Source organism: Zootoca vivipara, chromosome 14 (assembly GCF_963506605.1).
Source record: "Zootoca vivipara chromosome 14, rZooViv1.1, whole genome shotgun sequence".
NCBI classification, from domain to species: domain Eukaryota; kingdom Metazoa; phylum Chordata; class Lepidosauria; order Squamata; family Lacertidae; genus Zootoca; species Zootoca vivipara.
This window is the reverse complement of record NC_083289.1, coordinates 37,415,968-37,434,327: the sequence shown is the minus strand read 5'-3', so window position 1 is coordinate 37,434,327 and position 18,360 is coordinate 37,415,968. Positions and strand designations below refer to the sequence as shown.

General features: G+C 45.3%; 1 protein-coding gene across 1 annotated transcript in view; it reads right to left on the bottom strand.

The window, feature by feature from the left end:
• Positions 1 to 18,360, bottom strand: part of NTN3 (netrin 3) — a 127,249-nt gene that overhangs the window by 24,911 nt on the left and 83,978 nt on the right. The window contains exons 5-6 of the mRNA XM_035131239.2: positions 12,770 to 12,919; positions 10,755 to 10,808 (exon numbers count right to left, since the gene is read on the bottom strand). Of these exons, the coding sequence (XP_034987130.1) occupies positions 10,755 to 10,808; positions 12,770 to 12,919 (204 nt within the window). The remainder of the gene's footprint in view (positions 1 to 10,754; positions 10,809 to 12,769; positions 12,920 to 18,360) is intronic.

Genomic DNA, 18,360 nt, shown 5'->3' with positions numbered 1-18,360 from the left:
ATTAGTGTTTATATTTTGAATTAGATATGATTTGGGGGCACCAAAATCTTTTAATAATAATAATAATAATAATAATAATAATAATAATAATAATATATTATTTTTTATACCCCGCCCATCTGGCTGGGCCTCCCCAGCCACTCTGGGTGGCTTCCAACAGATTAAAATACAATAATCTGTTAAACATTAAAAGCAGGGCTGTCTTCAGATGTCTTCTAAAAGTCTGGTAGTTGTTATTCTCTTTGACATCTGATGGGAGGGCGTTCCACAGGGTGGGTGCCACTACCGAGAAGGCCCTCTGCCTGGTTCTCTGTAGCTTTGCTTCTCGCAGTGAGGGAACTGCCAGAAGGCCCTTGGGTGCTGGACCTCAGTGCCTGGGCAGAATGATGGGGGTGGAGACGCTCCTTCAGGTATACAGGACCGAGGCCATTTAGGGCTTTAAAGGTCAGCACCAACACTTTGAATTGTGCTCAGAAACATGCTTAGGGCCTCTAAAGGTCTTAATCCAGCACAGGCGTAGCCAACATCCAATATGGTGCCTTTGGGGAAGTTGTTCAGACTAGAGCTTCCACCATCCCTGATCATTCAGACTAGAGCTTCCATCATCCCTGATCATTGGCCATGCTGGCTGGGGCTCTTGAGAGTTAACAATGTCCAATGACACCTGAAGGGCACAACGTTGACGAGTCTTCTCTTAGCATATACATGTGGCTCTGTTTACAGGCTGATTGGCTGCTTTCAGGTATGATGGACTGACTCACCGCTGTGGGCTTACTGGGTTGCCAACCTAATCCAACAGCTTGCTAACTAGACAGAGGATTTGTTCCTTTCATTTCCTCTGGCAATTTCACTTTGGCCACCTTGGATCTTGGCGGGCATCAAAGGTGCTGCTGCTTTAAGAACTATACCTGAAGCAATGCAGGAACACCAAGCCCAGGGGATGGAGATGGGGATGAGTTCCACCTGCTGCCTTGTCTAGGTGCAGCAGTAGACAGACGCCTGCCTCTGTGCTAAATGAGACAGATTTTTTTTTTTTTGCACCACCATCGTAGGCCTAAGACTGCTTGAATGTGAAGGGAAAGGAGAAGAGCAAGAGTATATAAGTTAAGAACAGAGTCCATAAAAGAGCTAAAGGGGCAATGCAATGAGATTGTAAAGGGAAAGCTCAAATCAAACAGATTTCCAAATGTGGAAAGCTGAGGATCAGCTCACTCACGCTAGCGTATCCATCATGAGGTACAACCCTATAAAAGTGTCAAATGGGGTTGGACGGGCATCAGAGAAGCTGCTTCGTAAGCACCACAATCCCTTGCCAGCTGCTGGTCTGGCGATTTCCCCCTCCCTGCCCCCACCCATGATTCTTTCAAACTTTCAGAAAACCATGCCATTGCTTCAATTCTGCAAATTCTATCCTGCCCATTTGCGGCAATTCCAATGCAATGGTTGCCCGGTTGGAAGATTAAGAAAACTGATTCATTCATTCAAGGTGATCTGATACTGGGCTCGTCCACACTTCCACTTGTCCTGCTGCTTTCCCCCCAGGGAAAACCTTTCTTTACCACAGAATTGGAGGAAATGTCAAGCTGGGTTTTTCGTGGTTTGACGTTTGCTCCGATTCATCGGTAAAGAGTGGATTTTCCTGGTGAAAGCAGTGTAGCAAACAGAAAACCACTCAGACTTGTGCCTAGAAAACACATGACAAGCAGAAAACCTCTTGGACCCATGCTTTCTAGGACAAGCAGAAGTGTGGACAAGCTCATTGTTGGCTAATTTAAAGTTGTCTTCTTGGTTCCAAAGGATAACATAGCATTGTGGGCATCACCTTCAACTCCTGGTGTTATGGCCTGGCTATCTGAAGCACCAACAACTTCTATAGGGTCCTTTTTGAAGACTCCAATCATTAACTGAGTCCCTGCTCAGATCCTGTGGCCTTAGGAACATAGAAAGCTGCCTTATACTGAGTCAGATCCTTGGTCCATCTAGCTCAGTACTCCCCACACTGACCAGCAGTGACTCTCAGGGATGTCAACCATGGTTTACTCCCAGTCCTACCCGGAGATGCCAGGCATTGAACCTGGGACCTTCTGCATGTAAAGCAGACGTTTTACCACTGAGCTATGTTTCTTCCCCAACCTTGCGAGACAAAGCACGTGTTAACTAGGCTTCTGCGGAATGCCCTGTCAAGCAAGGTGGATTTCAGGCACTTGGTGAAGACATGACTCTTTAATAAGGGTGATTAAACAACATTTATCCTGCCATAGGTTGTGTTTGCTTTAATGACAGCTCAATATGTTAATCTGTGTTTTATTGAGGTTTATTTTTTTCTATACAGCAACTAACAAATGTAATAAGTGTTATTCATGAATCTGTCAATTTTGCTTTCACAGTTTTTCGTTTTTTCTAATCTTAAGTCCAGTTTGCCCTATTTCTGCTCGTGCATATATTTGCACTAGCTTTAAAAAAAAAACTGCATAAAAATTATTATTTCTGCCTATTTATATGCGTTTTTGCAAGCCATTTCCCCTTAACTGCATCCATTTTTAAATGTTATTTCTATTAATACACACTTTTTTTGCAAGCACTTTCCATCAATATACACATTTCTGTGCCCACTCTTCGGTAAGAGAACTGCACTGCAAATTTCAGAGAAGTGTGGGTTTCGAAAGAGAGCTGTGTTTTGGCTTGTGAATTGCTTTGCAAAGTGGAAATCTGAACAGTAGCACTGGGGACAACATGACACCAGATTATATTCTGGGCTCCTATATAATTCTTCTTACGTTCAAGGTGCCCTATTCATTTTTTCCTCTTCAGGGAGGGAACCCCCCCCTCCAAGAACACACCAGAGAGGTTGTATTGGGGTGGGGGGTGGGAGCTCTTTAACATTTGCTAAGTCTGTGCTGCTCACCTGTATTGTAACATAAAAGCTTTATTGGAGCAGAAGGGGAAAATAAGATTAGAAACAGACGTCAATAAAACGGCTGCCCTCCCCTACCTCACCCCACCGCCCCAACTCTTTCCTCCGTGAACCTACTGCCAAAGCAAGCCTCTCCCAAATTGCTTTTTTCTCTCCACATCTGCATCTCTCCCCCGCAACCTGCCTAGCACCTTTATTCCATGGCACCCAAACTCCTTTTTCCACTTAAGCAAGTCTCAGTGGCCCAGCTAGGCACCTTCACCACCACCAGAGGAATGATATGAATGCACCACTGCGCTTGGTGGGGGGGGGGGAACCCATTTTGTGGCACGCATCCAGGTGAGCACTGAAAGGAAATAGGTGCCATTTGGTGTCAGGGTGTATGAGCAAAGAAAAGACAGGCAGAAGACTGGTGTGTGTGTGTGTGTGTGTGTGTGTGTGTGTGTGTGTGTGTGTACACTTTCTTTTCCATACATAATGCCTGTGTGAGTGTGCAAGCCGGTGTTTGAGAAGGACATGGAGAGAAACTGTGCACAACCTCCCCCCCCCCCCCCGGGGTGTGTGTCCTACCTATGGCTGTCCTGCAGATTTTAAACGTGTCTTTATTGTGTTTTTGTGTGTGTGCAAGCCGTTCAACAAGGTAGAATGAGGTAGCAGACTAGGGCGGCAATTGCAGCCACAGCCTCTAGTAATTTCTGGAGGTTGGTTTGTGGGGGACTTTCTCAAGACTTCTGAAAAATTCAGATTCCTAAGCAAGCCTTCCTCTGTGGGAAAAGTCTGTGCCGGCTCAACAGTCGGCAAGCTAGTAGCATGCCCAAGTGAGCATACATGCAGGTGGGGCAGATTGAAAAGGTGAGAGGTGGAGAGGCCTAGCATGTGTATATCAGCGGCAGCTGAGTAAGTGTGGATGTGAAAGAGAAAGTGGAAGATATCCATAGTTGGCATAACAGGAGGGCTGCTGGGCTCCACTTCCATTAACTTTCATGAAATGTTTTTCACTCTTTGAACTTGGCACCGGCTCTCTATGTGTGTCTCTCCTTTGCTTGTATAATATGAAAGAAGAAAGTCCGAGTGAGTTTGCACATCTGGTTTATTTCTCCTGCCTTTTTTCTTTTAAAGGAATATTTTGTTTTAAAAAGAGATGTAACTTAATTAGGTGTTATGGCTGCAAATCTTTTTACTGCCGAATTCCTTCTAGAGCCATACACAGTAGAATTGTGGGCATAACAAAGCATTGAGGAGTGTGTGTGTGTGCGTGTGAGAGAGATCCCCATCTGAAATCCTGGAGAGCTGCTGCCCTTCAGTGTAGACACTACTGAGCTAGACAGAGCCAATGATCTGACTCAGTAATTAGTAGAGCACGCGGCACTTAATCTCAGAGTCGTGGGTTCAAGCCCCACATTGGGCAAAAGATTCCTACATTGCAGGGGGCTGAACTAAATGACCCTTTCAACTCTACAATTCTATGATCCCTGGTCATCCAATTTGGGCCGATGCAGGTAGTTCATGCAAATTTTACTCCCTGTTTAACAACATCAACTTCTTCTTTCTATTGTTGTAGTTGTTGTAGTAGTTGTAGTTGTAGTTGCTGCTGCTGCTGCTGCTGCTACAATATTCAGTTTCTTAGTTGCCTTATAAGGGAAGTCAGTGATCTTTTATACCTACCTGCCCTTGTGAAATGGGAGTTCTTACTTCTATTTGTGGTTTATATTAGACAGAAATGTCAGGAATCAGAGAGAGAAAGAGATAAAGCTGGAGAATGCAATGGAGGATGGTCCATTAGGGTGAAATGGGGCACTGCCACACCAATCTCAGGTTGCCTTCTTGCTTTCAACCAGTCGTGTCAGCTTCCTCTTCCTTGGTCTAAGTACTGCCCTTGCAGAACTCAGCAGGGAGAAGTATGGTGATAAAACTAGAATTAATTGTCTCCGTCTGTCATTGGTTCCTGCTCCATTTACTGTTGGCTCCCTGCCTTCTGCCCTACGAGTCCCAAAGGGCACCAGCTGCCAACGCTGGAGTTTGGAGGTGGGGATATATTGTTGGACCCCAACTCCCAACAGCTCCATCAACGTTTAAAGGTAAAAGGTACCCCTGACCATTAGGTCCAGTTGTGGATGACTCTGGGGTTGCGGTGCTCATCTCGCTTTACTGGCCGAGGAAGCCGGCGTTTGTCCGCAGACAGCTTCTGGGTCATGTGGCCAGCATGACTAAGCCACCTCTGGTGAACCAGAGCAGTGCACGGAAAAGCCATCAATGGTAGAGGTCCACAAATTCCCCAACCCAGATGTAGATGAATACAGGAGATGGGATAGGAGAGTGATAGATGGCTCTCCCTACTGTGAAAGACTCACCAGCAGTGGTTTGTGCTGGCACACTGAGGCACCTTTTGGCAGCAGAGCTTGCTGTAGTGGCAGAGGTGGTGGATGCAGGCAGGGCTGGGTGGAGGGACCCTCCGGCCTCATCTGCACAATTTCTAGCCTGACGGACTAGAGCAGGCATCCCCAAACTTCGGCCCTCCAGATGTTTTGGCCTACAACTCCCATGATCCCTAGCTAACAGGACCAGTGGTCAGGGATGATGGGAATTGTAGTCCAAAACATCTGGAGGGCCGAAGTTTGGGGATGCCTGGACTAGAGGTTTGAGTTACAACCTAAGAGACAAAAGGGCACTTTCCTTAACTAATCCCAGAATTGCAGAGCCACCACATAAAAGGTCATGTCCTGGCTCTCAACCTGCTTAACATCTGATGGGGGAAACAGATGTGACCTGACAGAAGAGGTTCCTATGGAAGATACTGGTAAGGCATGACCATCCCTCTGCTCACTGTGAAAGGTGCACAATCTTCTGTGTGCCCTATGTGATAGAGTTTACAAAGGATTCCTCCTCTGTACACACTGCTCACTAGTGATCAAAGTGACCCTGCCACTGCCTCCCACAAAGGGCCCAGAAGCATTATCTGGGGCAGGCAGCACAGACACCCCCCAACTCCTCAGGGGAGCATGCTTCCACACCAGGGAGGAGACAGGGACTTCATAAGCTAGGAAGGACCATAGCTCTCTGCCTGCAGAAAGTCCAAGGTTCAATCTCCAGGTACGGCTGGCAGATACCCTTGCCTGAATCATTGGAGGGCTGCTGCCAGTCAGTGTAAACAATACAGAGCTAGGTGGACCAATGACCTGACTTGTTATAAGGCGCCTTCCTATGTTCCTAAGCCCTACCATTGCTGGTGGGGAAATGATGCTCTTGTCATCATTTTCCACTGGGGAGAAGGCCCTCCCTTTTCTCTGATTGAGGGACAGCCGCCATGGTGCCTCACTCTTAAAGTGGGGGACTACAACTCCACCATCCATTGGCCATGCTGGCCGGGGCAGTCCAAAACATCTGGAGAGGGCACAGTTGCCAGCCCTGCCGTGTAACTTGACATTTACAGAGCAGGAACTAGACGTGCAGCTTCCATTTTCAGCCATAAACATTTATAGTCAGATGGGGCCTGAGCCTGAATAGAAGCCAAGGTGGGTGGTGTTGGTGTTGGGAGCCCAAATCATTCCTCTTCATCCGTGCAGCCCTTTCCCCTTATTAAAAACCAACCCCCCCCAAAACCCCCAGTTATTTCATCTCTAAAGGCTTTCTAAACATACAGCAGGTGTGTCAGATTCTTTGAGGTGTCTGGTAACAGTGCTCTATTTGTTTCAGTTCCCTTGCCTTTCAGGTGTTCAACTCTCCCCCTCCCTCTCCCTTTACTAGCCCCACACTCCACATAGACCAGCCCAAGCAACAACTTTCTCCCTCCCCCTTTTCTTATGTTGAGAGAGAGAGAGAGGGAGGGAGGGAGGGAAGGAGGGAGAGAGAGAGAGAGAAAGAAAGAGAAAGAGAGAGAGAGATTCTAAGTTCAGACAGCTCTTACTTGCCATTTTGTTGTTGGTTGTTCCAGTCACTCTCTCTCCAGACTTAGGCCACATTCACACCACACACCAAACCACTATGATATCACCTTAAAATTAATTAATTTGTTAAGGGGTTCTTAACAGACCCCCTATTCTTCTTCCAGGGCCACAGTTCCTACAGTAGTTGCTAACAGTCAATCCCTCATCAGATGGAAGCCAGCTGATTTGCGCAAAACAAAAAAAAATTTTTTACGTCCTGCGATCTGGTGTGAGCCAGCTGACTAGCGCCAGAGCAAAAAACTGGACATTCCAGGCTCTAATCAGAAGCAGGGATGGCTTCTGTAATTCCCGGATGTCCTGCTTAAAATACTGCGGGTTATAGCCAATATTAATCTGCCTCAGAGTAGACCTCTTGCAACTAGCCGACAGGCCTAATTTAGGTTCTTTCATTTCCCTGTATATAGCTTTTCATTTCTGTATATAGCTCAGGATACAACCTGGTAATTTTTATTTATAATTATTATCTCTAAATATGAATATGAATCAGCAGCATATGGAAATCTTGCAGAGCCAAGTTTACAAACAGACTTTTAAAGGATTATGTCTTTGGTTGGATTTTTTTTTTAAAATGATACAGATTCTATTGTCAACACTTGTACTGTATTCTGGTTTGTCAGATACTGCAAATGCTTGGTATATAAATAAACATTTCCCAGTTTGAGCCTGAGGGAAAGGAGCATGGAAGTGGAAAGGGTTCAGCCTTAATATCTAGCTGATCTCAGGGCTCAAAGAAAGGGCCCAAATATGATGATGAAACTCAACATCAAAGGGGCTCCCCATGTCACCTAGAGAAATTACACCTCCATCTTTGGGAAATGAGTATCATACTCTCAGGATTCTGTTCGTATTAGATGTTTTGGCACTAGTTCAGCACAGCAGAGGCAAGGCAATGATCTTGGGGGGTTGGCCTAGATGACCAACCTTAGGGTCCCTTTCAACTCTACAGTTCTATGATTCAACTCTGCTGCTTCCTCCAAGGACCTCAAGATGGTATATACATAGTTGTCCTCATCCCCACTTTTTTCTCAACATCAACCCTGTGAGGTTGGTTAGGCTAAAACTGAGTGACTGGCTCAAATCTACCCAGTGATTTTCATGGCTGAGTGGGGATTTGACCCCTGTTCTCCCAGATCGTAGCCCAACAAGCCAACCTCTGCACCTCTGTTATCAACAATCTGATAGTTTTGTGATTACCGTAAGTGGTCTCTAAAACTTTCTAAAAATAAACAAATGACAGCACACATACACACACCTTCCCAGCAGAGAGTTAGGCTGCAACCCACTTACTTGCAAGTAAGCCCCATTGGATCCAATAGGTCTTACTTCTGCGTAGATATAGTTAGGAATGCAGTGTAAACTCAGCTACTGCATATCTCAGGAGAGTGGGCACTCAGTGCCTTTTCTGAAAGGGACCTTGCTTAAAATTTATTCAAGAAGCAGGCCCCCCACCCCTGCCTTGGTTTTCCTGTTCCAAGTACCCAGGTTCTCCCAGGGTGGACCCGGAATATGGCTCTTCAAAGTGTATTCTGGGGAACAGCAACATACTCTGCACATAACGGTATTTGAACTAGAATCAGGCATTTGTAAAAAGAAAACCACAGATAATTCTATGGGCCACTTAAACAGACTTCCTCTGCTGAAAATAAAAATAAAGAGCTGAGGTTTTTCATCAAGTTCCTTTTATATTTTTCCAACTAAAACTTTTCATAAGAGCCCTCAATATATTTTAAACAAAATCTGAATCTTTCCTTCCCAAATGTATCTTGGAATGAAGATATACAGAAACTTGGTCCACACCTCCACCCCCTTTCCTGAAGTGTCCCTTCTTTGATGTGCCTACTTAAGAGGCCTAACAGCCAAAAAGTGGCGGGGGAAGAAGGGAGGAGTTTCATTTTGGAGGAAAGTAGGGAGTTGCCATGATTTTATTCTCTGGATTTTATTCCCTCAGGGCATAGGACATGCAATGCAAATGGGGGGGAATGTAGTCAATTACATATCATTTGCAGACTGAAAACAACCACAACTGGATCGATTTGCTTTCTGGACATAGGATGAATATGCAGAATTAGCAATTTCTGCCCCCGTGGCCATTTTCATTGGGATTTTCTGACATTTCTGTTCAGGGGTGACGACGAACTCCCTACCCTTGTATCAAGCTGGGAGGGGCGGGCAAGAAAAGCAGAAGAGAATGGCAAAGGGAAAGTTTTCGCAAGCAATTCAGCAAGAAGTCCACGCAATGGGGTAAAGCGAAAGAACATTCCCACTGAATTCCTAGCACAAAAGAGCAATTGTGCTAAAGGGTTGGAGAGAAGGGGTGGGGGATAAGGAGAGATTGCTAAACGCAAGTGGTGGTTTTTGGTTTGTTTGGCTGCTGTTGTTGTTCTAGGTAGGATGCGGGGCTGTATGTGTGCCCAGATTGGATATATGGGGCCTGAGAAGGTGGCCTAATTCAGAAGGACTGCAGGTCTTTTAGAGCTCTGTGACCCCGCTTCTCACCCAGTCTCACCCACCACATTGTTCCAGCTGCACCCTCCACCTGCAGTTTCTACGCACAGGTCTGATTTCATGTCCCAAGTCATAGACAAAGAGGCCTCCATGGCGCATCATTCTGCTCTGTGGCTGGGGGGGGGGGTGCTGAGGGAGATGTCTGATTTGGTTCGCATGTGAAAGCCAATCAACCTAATTCACACTTTCTGAAAACAATATGCAAACTGAAACATAGCTATCTCCTATGAAATTCACACTTCTCTGAATTTTTTGCAGTGCAGTTCTCCGTTCGATTAACGGGCACAAAAATGCACATAGTAAGGTAAAGCATGCCTTTAATAATAATAATAATAATAATAATAATAATAATAATAATAATAATAATAATGACTGCATTAGTGAAAATAGCATAGAAAAATGCATGATGTGTTTTCACAAATGTATAGTTTGCAGCAATCCGCCTGATAGGAGCCAGACAGCATAAAATTTAACTTGAAGGCACAGAACAGAGAAACGAGGATCCAGCCATCCCTAGTAGCAGCAGAATTTTGAGAGAGAAATAGTTTCCCACAGGTAACTAATGTAACAGCCAAGAACAAAGAGGAGGAATCTCTTGTGCCTGGGAAGAAGCAATGGGTGTGATGGAAAACACTTGATCCCCAGAAACGCAGCCAGAGGCAGTGGATTTAGAACCACATTTGCACCTATGGCATGTGATTTAGTTGGTGGAAACCTGGTCACTTTTGCCCTCGAGCAAAACCTGAGGCTAGGAGCAGTTTTGGCATCAAAATTCCTGCAGACAACCTGAGAAAGGGACACAGAGCCTGTGGCTCTCCAATACTTTTGGTCTTCAGCTCCCATTAGCCCCACCCAGCCTGACCTACATAGGAAGTGGCCCTGTGATGAGTCTGACCATTGTTCCATCTAGCTCAATAGTGTCTAAAAATGCAATAAATAAATAGTTTATGTGGAGGCGGTGATGGAAAGATACAAAGGGAGCAGAGGAACAAACAAAGTGAATAGCTGTAGTCGCATGGAAGATCATCTGCCTTGCATGCAGAAGGTCCCAGGCTCAGTCCCCAGCATCTCCAGCTGGGGATGGGAATGTACTGTCTGAAATCTGGGAGAGCTGCTGCCAGTCAGTGTAGGCAATGCTGAGCTAGATGGACCTACGTTCCATAACTGAAAGCTATAGGAAGTTCTGGACACATTTGGAGAGAGAAAATGACGGAAGAGTTCCACTTCAGAAACAAAACCAGGTTGTTTAAATCTCCAAATGTCCAAAATCTGGGCAGACATTTATGCAAGTGTAATTTTGTCATTGGTATGAGCTTTCGTGTGCATGCACACTTCTTCAGAAAATCAGGACAGTCTTCCCATTTTTGCGTTTCAACAGAATAAACACTCACCTGCTGGTTCTTCCGTGCTAGTGACCACAGAGGTGGGATTGACGGCAGGAATCTCTGGAAAAGAAAAGGTGAAATTTCTTAGTTGGCTTGAGCATATGTGTGCTCTCCTGGCCACTGTCCTTTCCCACTTCCAGCAGACAGGTTTGAGAACTACATCTGCAGAATCCAGAGGAGTGTGGCTTTTGAAGGGCAGCTGTGGTTCAGTTTGCAAATTTGCACATTAGCTGCAAACTGATCCAAATTTCTCCTGTATCGCTAGGAAATGCACAGTCCCTGAGGCAGGCTCCAAACCTCAGGATGAAGGGGACCCATGCAAAGAAAATGTCAAGGAGGATACTGAAAACAAAAACAAGCCAAAAGGCAGGTGATATAGCCACCACCTTGTTGAAGCTAAGGAGATGTAGGTCTGGTCAGTGCCGAGATAGAAGGCTGTCTGAGGACTTTTTTTTCTTTTTGCTTTGTTGCTACTGTGGGTAGTGGTGGGGTTTTTTGTTGTTGTGGATGCTGGTGGGTAGCAATTTAGGTCCCTCAGAGTGAGTGTCTGGGTAGTTTGGAGGGTGGGGGTGAACAGAGTGAGAGTCTGTTGGCATAGAGTGGGGGCCTCTCTGTCTCTCACACAAAGAGCACCCCACTCTAGTGGACTCCCATAAGTGAAAAATGGGTTGGATATGGTTGTTAAGATCACTGGTTGTTTAGCTGCTTTTATATGTTTGAATGTTTCGTTTGTTTTTGCCTAGGTATTTGGTTTAATTGGAAATATTAATTTTTTTGCGGCAGTTTTGCTTGTTTACCTTATGATGGAGTTGTTTATTGGATGTGTTTATATGATTTCATAATTTTAGTAGATTGCTTTTCACTGTTTATTTTTATTACTTTGTTCCTTGCTCGGGGATTGGAAACATTAAGTCAAGAGCAGGCATTAAATATAAATTATAATAAAAGAAATGTATGCCACCTTGAGTTCCATGATAGAATAAACATCTGAAATAAATGGCTCTAAAATGTCACTTTCTGGTTGAATGTTTATCCTCAGTAACAACCTGTCAGTCTCTATTACATTCTTCTGGCATTCATTGGCTGCCAATTAGCTAACGGGCTATGTTCAAGATGCTGGTACCGTTGTACCTTGGAAGTCGAATGGAATCCATTCTGGAAGTCCGTTTGACTTCCAAAACATTCAAAAACCAGAAGCAGCCAATCAGCCAATCAGAAGCAGTGGAACCCCCATCAGACGTTCAGCTTCCAAGAATAGTTCGCAAATCGGAACAGTCACTTCTGGGTTTGTGGTGTTCAGGAAACAAAACGTCCGAAAGCTGTTCGAAAACCAAGGTACAACTGTATTGGTGTACAAACTACACAGTGATATAGAGCTTGGGACTTGGCTACCTAAAAGATCACCTCATCCCTTACATCCCCAACCAATCACTTCATTCTGCAGGAGAGGGCATCCTGCAGAATCTACCCTATCAGAAGGCTCATGCCACACAATGTTGGAATCAGGCTTTAAGCATTGCAACACCTGCCTTCTCATGCTTCCTCCCATTACACAGACACTTTCTATTGTTTTTTCAATACCTGCTAAAGTCTTTCCTCCAACAAGCCTTCTAAAAACTTTATCCCAGTTGGCATCTGTCTTGGATTTTAGATATGCCCTGTTGCTTTAAACCATATAATAGGCAACCAGTTCAACTGTTTTATAGATGTAACTTTTTATATATACACATGCTATTACAGTGTAAATCACATCGGCATAACTGATGGAATGTGATTCATAAACAAAATAAATAATGGCGATGCTAATTATAATCCTTTTAAAAAATGTTCTTAAAACGTTTTTAACTTTTACATTTTATTTTTAGTTTATTTTTAATTGTATTGTTTTATCACCAATGTGTTTGATGCCATGGGTGGGATAGGCATCCAACTGATTAATTTGTCATCGTCGTCCGAGCTGCAGAAGCTGTCAATGCCATCGGAGAAGCCCATGACAAAAAAAGTTTGACGGCAGTACTCACTGATGCATGGTGCCACTGGTGATCGGCTCTGTTGGTAACCTTTGGCACAGCGGTTGCAGGTCAACCCCGTCACACCATCTTTGCACGGGCATTGTCCAGTAGTCTGGTTGCAAGTTTTTCCAGCTGCGCCAACAGGGTGGCAGTCGCAGGCTAAGAAGGCGGGTGAGGGGGAGGAGAGGGGGAGAGCAGAGAGAAAGAGGAGAAAAGGTTAAAAGTTGCAAGTTGCAAACATACAAATACATTTCATAATACGACATGCCAGGGGAAGCAGAACTATGCATGGACAAAATGGCAATTCAAAACACATGTAACAGTAAGCAAAAACTCTTCCAGATTCTCCAGACCTAGCTCAAACTGCCGTGGCACAACAGGGCAGTTATATGCTACGGGGCAAGAGTTATGATCCCAGCCCATCAGGGATCTCACATAACACTACATAGCCGATCATCTGAGGACAGACACAGCCTATTCCAAGTGATAACAGGGCTTCCTGAATAAACAATCTTGAATAAGCAATCCCTGAAAAAAATCACTAAAAGGAGACGTATCTTTCAAATTGTTTGCAAAATCATTCCCCCTCCTCACTTTCAGCTCAGTCCTAAACATGAATACAATGCAAGGGCTAAATAACTGTTTGTGGATCAAATGCAAAATACTAAATTATTACCACGGCACTGAATAGACTGCAGAACCAAATGGAAGACAATAGCTTTTTGTAATAAAGGAAGCTGCTCTAATCTTGCAAAATACAGTTAGATTTATTAGCAAGCTCCAACTCTGCACCCTCTTTCTCCAAAAGATATCTATTTTCTCCCTCTTTCTTTTCCTATATAATTGCACTATCACACATAATTTGACTTAATACTCAACTCTTCCCCAAAGGAGTTCTGCAAACTTGTGTTTTTATGACCCACTTTTAGTCATACGCAGTAATTTGCAACATTTGCATTTACCAGAGTTCAATGCTGCATTTTATGGATGCCTTTAATAATGCAGTGTTGAGTATATTAACTTCATAAAGTTTTGTTTCTGTCTTTTCTGAACACAGTTTAATGTGGGAACTTGGAATTCTTTAAGAAGGATCCTTTGCCCAGGAGTAGCCAACATGGCACTCTCCAGAAGTGGTCAGGCTAGAACTCTCATAATCTCTGACCATGGGCATAGCTAGGAGTTTTGTTGAGGGGGCAGAACTGACATGATTGGTCAGTTAGTTAGTTAAGTATTTCTATTGTTTTACTTGATCTAGGGGGAAACAGCTGCCCCCCCTTGGCTACGCCCATGTCTCTGACCATTGGCTATGTTTGGCTGGGGCTGAAGGTCAACACCCTCTGGAGTGCTTCAAGCTGCAGAAGTCTGCATAGACTAAGCTGAGATAGATGGACAGGTTCACATATTTACGACAAAAGTGGAGCCATAGTATAAGACTTGAGTTTGGAGAAGGGAGGTTGGCCAAGGAGGAACAAATGGTCCTTCTTGAAAGCTTAGAAGTTCCAGCTTGGGTACTACTACTACTACTACTACTACTAAATTTTTATTTATACCCTGCCCTTCCCAGTGAAAACCGGGCTCAGGGCGGCCAAAGGCCAGGCGTAACAGCTCCGTCTTGCAGGCCCTGTGGAAAGATGTCAAATCCCACAGGGTGCTGGTCTCCTGTGAGAGAGCGTTCCACCAAGTTGGGGCCAATACTGAAAAGGCCCTGGCCCTAGTTGAGACCAATCTAGCCACCTTATGGCTCGGGATCTCCAAAATGTTGTTATTTGTGAACCTTAAGGTCCTCCACGGGTTATACCAGGAGAGGCGGTCCCGTAGCTACGAGGGTCCTAAGCCACATAGGGCTTTAAAGGTCAAAACTAGCACCTTAAATCTGATCCTGTACTCCACCGGGAGCCAGTGCAGCTTGTAAAGCTAATCATGCACCGTGGACATAACCACTACAGTAGTTGTTTATGAGATAGCTGTCCTATTTCAGTCCTTTTGCCTTGGGGGAGGGAGGCAGAGACAACTTTCTAACTTCTAAGCATTCAAGAGCACCAGCAAAACTTGGTAGCAAGCTATAAACAAATTTCACTCAAAGCACCCAAGTCAGACTTAGTGGGTAATCCAAACCTGAGTTCTGCCGGGATGAGCAGAGTTTGCAAAAGGCAGATCTCCAGCTGAGCCTGCACTAAGCCAGCTGATGTCACTCATCCCAGTTTATCTGCAGCTGGCTGAACTGAGGCCAGGGTAAGTCCCCCCAAAGGAGTGCATGGTGAGGTCTGGGGGAGACTGGCCCCTATTCTAAACTCCTTGCATCTCAGATAGGTGACCAGCAATCCAGTGGCTCTTACACTGGCACTAAGCTATGCTATGCTAACATCATTCCCATCGTCTTCAATGAGTCTTCCGGTCTGCTCAGGCTATTTCTTGTATCTGTTAAACTTCACTGTTGCTTGTGAGACTCTTGCAGAAGCTGGCCCTTAAGGAATCACCTAACTATAGACTAACACGCAGCTGTTCCTTGGAAATGTAAATCTGCCATAATGTGACAATACAAACCATGGGAACCTCTTCTTACTTTCTCTTCCCCTTTCAGTCGCAAACTAACCTTGACGTTTGGTTCCCCCACTCCCCTTCCCTTGCTGGCTTTCAAAAAGCTTGACAAGTCCTGCAGGAGGATTGCATGCAGCCTATCTGTGATATGTTTTCAGTTATGCAATTTACATCTGACTCTGCGCTCTTTCAAAGCAGGAGAATAATGGATAATACATGGCAAAGAGTAAACAGATGAATAACAAACAGGAGCGGGGGGGGGGGGTTGAAGAGGGGGGGAAGAAGAACAGCCACCCTCTGAGTTGAAACACTCAAGTGCACATAGAAGCCTGTTTGTGCAAATGAGGACACCTGTGGGACTTGCAAGTGGGCTGGAGCAGGAGCCAGCGTGATGGTAACAGCACGAAGGAGCAAGCAGCTTCTCCTTTGATGTTGCACTTTGGGCAGCACTTATAGCAGTTGTGGTTGGTGCCCATAGAGACCGGTGGGGTGGAAGGCAGGGAGCCCAACAGTGGGTGGCGCCAGAGCCAGAGCCAACGACAAGTGGAAACAATTAATACTAGACTTGTCCCCATCCTTTCTCCCTGCTGAGTTCTACAAGGGGCAGCACTGAGACTATGCAGCAGGAGGAGGAAGCGGACAGGTAGGGCCACCCATGGGATGGGTTGTAGGTCAGACAGGCAGGTAGGTGGGAGGGCTGGCTGACAGCACACTGGAGTTGGTGGGGGCACTGCTGCATTTGCCCAAGTGTATTGGCAAGCCATTGGCCGTTTTATCACATGTGGGTGTGTTGGCACAGCCATGCATCACAGTTGGTACACGCCTTTCCCCCCCACTATCACTGGGATGTGAGGAGTTTGCTGCCATGGGGCAAGGGTGTGCGAAGATGAGGTCTGGCACAAGCACCCAGCGGTCCTGGGCATCTGCTTGGGGCATATTGGGGGAACCCTGGGTGTTTTGCAGCGGACCTCCATTTGCACCATACACTTAAAGCTGCATTACACCACTTAAAACAGAGTGGTTTAACAGGGAACTCTGGAAATTGTAGCTCAGTTAGGAGAATAGGAACCACACCACCCTTAACAAACTAGAGTTCGCAGGATTCATTGGGGAATCCCAAGGCTGTTTAGAGTTGTGTGATACTGCTTTAAATATATGGTTTATATGAGGCCTCAGATGTCCTGCCTCTTCCCCCACTTAAAAAAACACCCCTATATTATTTTCAGTTTCTATTTATTCACACTCACACTTTGCCCTGCCTGAGCCTCAGCTCCTTGGGTTAAGCTCCTGGAGATCAGACTGTTTGAAACCAGTACACACAGCTGCCTTCCAGCATTAAGCTCTGGGCACCCAGAAACAGCCAACTTTCCTTTCTGCCACCCCAGGGCTAAGTAAGCTGCATCAGGGGGACAGTCTGTCTCCTACGGAAACTGGAAGGAATTTCCACGCTGCTCTCAGCGGTCTGCCGATCATGAGCAAGTGACAGGGCAGAGTGGAAGGGAAAGTGTGTTAAGGCTCATTAAAGGTAACGAACTGCAACCTTGAGAGGGACAGAGAGGGAGAGGGAGGTAATCCAGAAAGAACTACAGAGTGTAGCTTCCAGTGGGGATTCTTTAAATTTGGAAAAAAACGTGTAGTGAAGGAGATCTGGTTTATGTCAGGGGGGGAAAGGGGCTAAATTTATTTACAATGCTTTGCTCATTTTTATTGTCAGAAAAGCAAACAGTGAGGGTGGTTTGCACAACCAAGTCGCTGGGGCCAATTAACCAATCTTGACGGTCCTTGGCCAGAAAGGAATCAAGAGCCTTGGCTTCTTCCCGCCATGAAAAACTGCGCATTAAATAAGATTCATGTTAACCATCTAACTGCAGATTAATAAAATAGAGAAATATTATTAAGACCACATTTATTACACTGCAATTGTGGTGGACATGTCTGTCGGCCCCATAAATATATAATCTGCAGTTTGCAACCACCAGGGGCTCTTAAAGCAGAATGGTCAAAATTAGGTCAAAATGCAATGGAGGCATGTCCTCTGTCTGGGCCATTGATGGATGAACACACAGTGACCACTGGGCTCTGGGAAAGAGAGAGGAGGAGCAGGGGACAAATGGAGGCACAGGGTAGCTGCGGCCAAAGCCCAAGGGTATGTGGCCATCATGATTTGAGCCTGCTCTACCCATGAAGTGAAACGAGACGGTAGGAATGATGGTGCTGACCTTTAAAGCCCTAAACGGACTCAGTCCAGTATACCTGAAGGAGCGTCTCCACCCCCTTCATTCTGCCCGGACACTGAGGTGCAGCGCCAAGGGCCTTCTGGAAGTTCCCTCACTGCGAGAAGCAAAGCTACAGGGAACCATGCAGAGGGCCTTCTCGGTAGTGGCACCCGCCCTGTGGAACACCCTCCCATCAGAGGTCAGAGAGATAAACAGCTACCTGACATTTAGAAAATACCTAAAGGCAGCCTTGTTTAGGGAAGTTTTTAATCTGTGATATTTGATGTATTTTAATGTTTGTTGGAAGCCGCCCAGAGTGGCAGGGGAAGCCCAGCCAGATGGGCGGGGTATAAATAATAAATTATTATTATTATTATTATTATTATTATTATTAGGCAGAGTAGACAGTCAGGGGATACCATTTCTGAAAGCTAATGTGAAGGAAATAAGGATCTCAGCTGTTTTGTGCTGGGTCTTTGGTTGTGACACTAGGCTTGTAATTTTTTTTCCTTTAAAGGCTCTAACATACAGGAAAGTCTAATGTGCACAAGAAGGTGAAGTGTTTAAGAAGGCATGTTTTGCTCAGGAAGTTTTGCTCAAAGGTTCATTCTAGAAACCTGGCAGTGAAGGGGAAATAGGAAAGTACCCAAGACTGTGCCCTTCTCCTGACTGGCTAAAAAGTTGGAAGATTGTGTGTGAAAATATTGAATATGTTAAGCTAGAAAATAAAGATAGGTGGTCAGAAGTTGGAAACCTGAAGAATTAGAAAATGGTCTGAAACACTTAAGAGAGCATTAAAACATAGTAGAGATCACAGCTGCGCACTTTAGGAGGAAGGCACCGGAA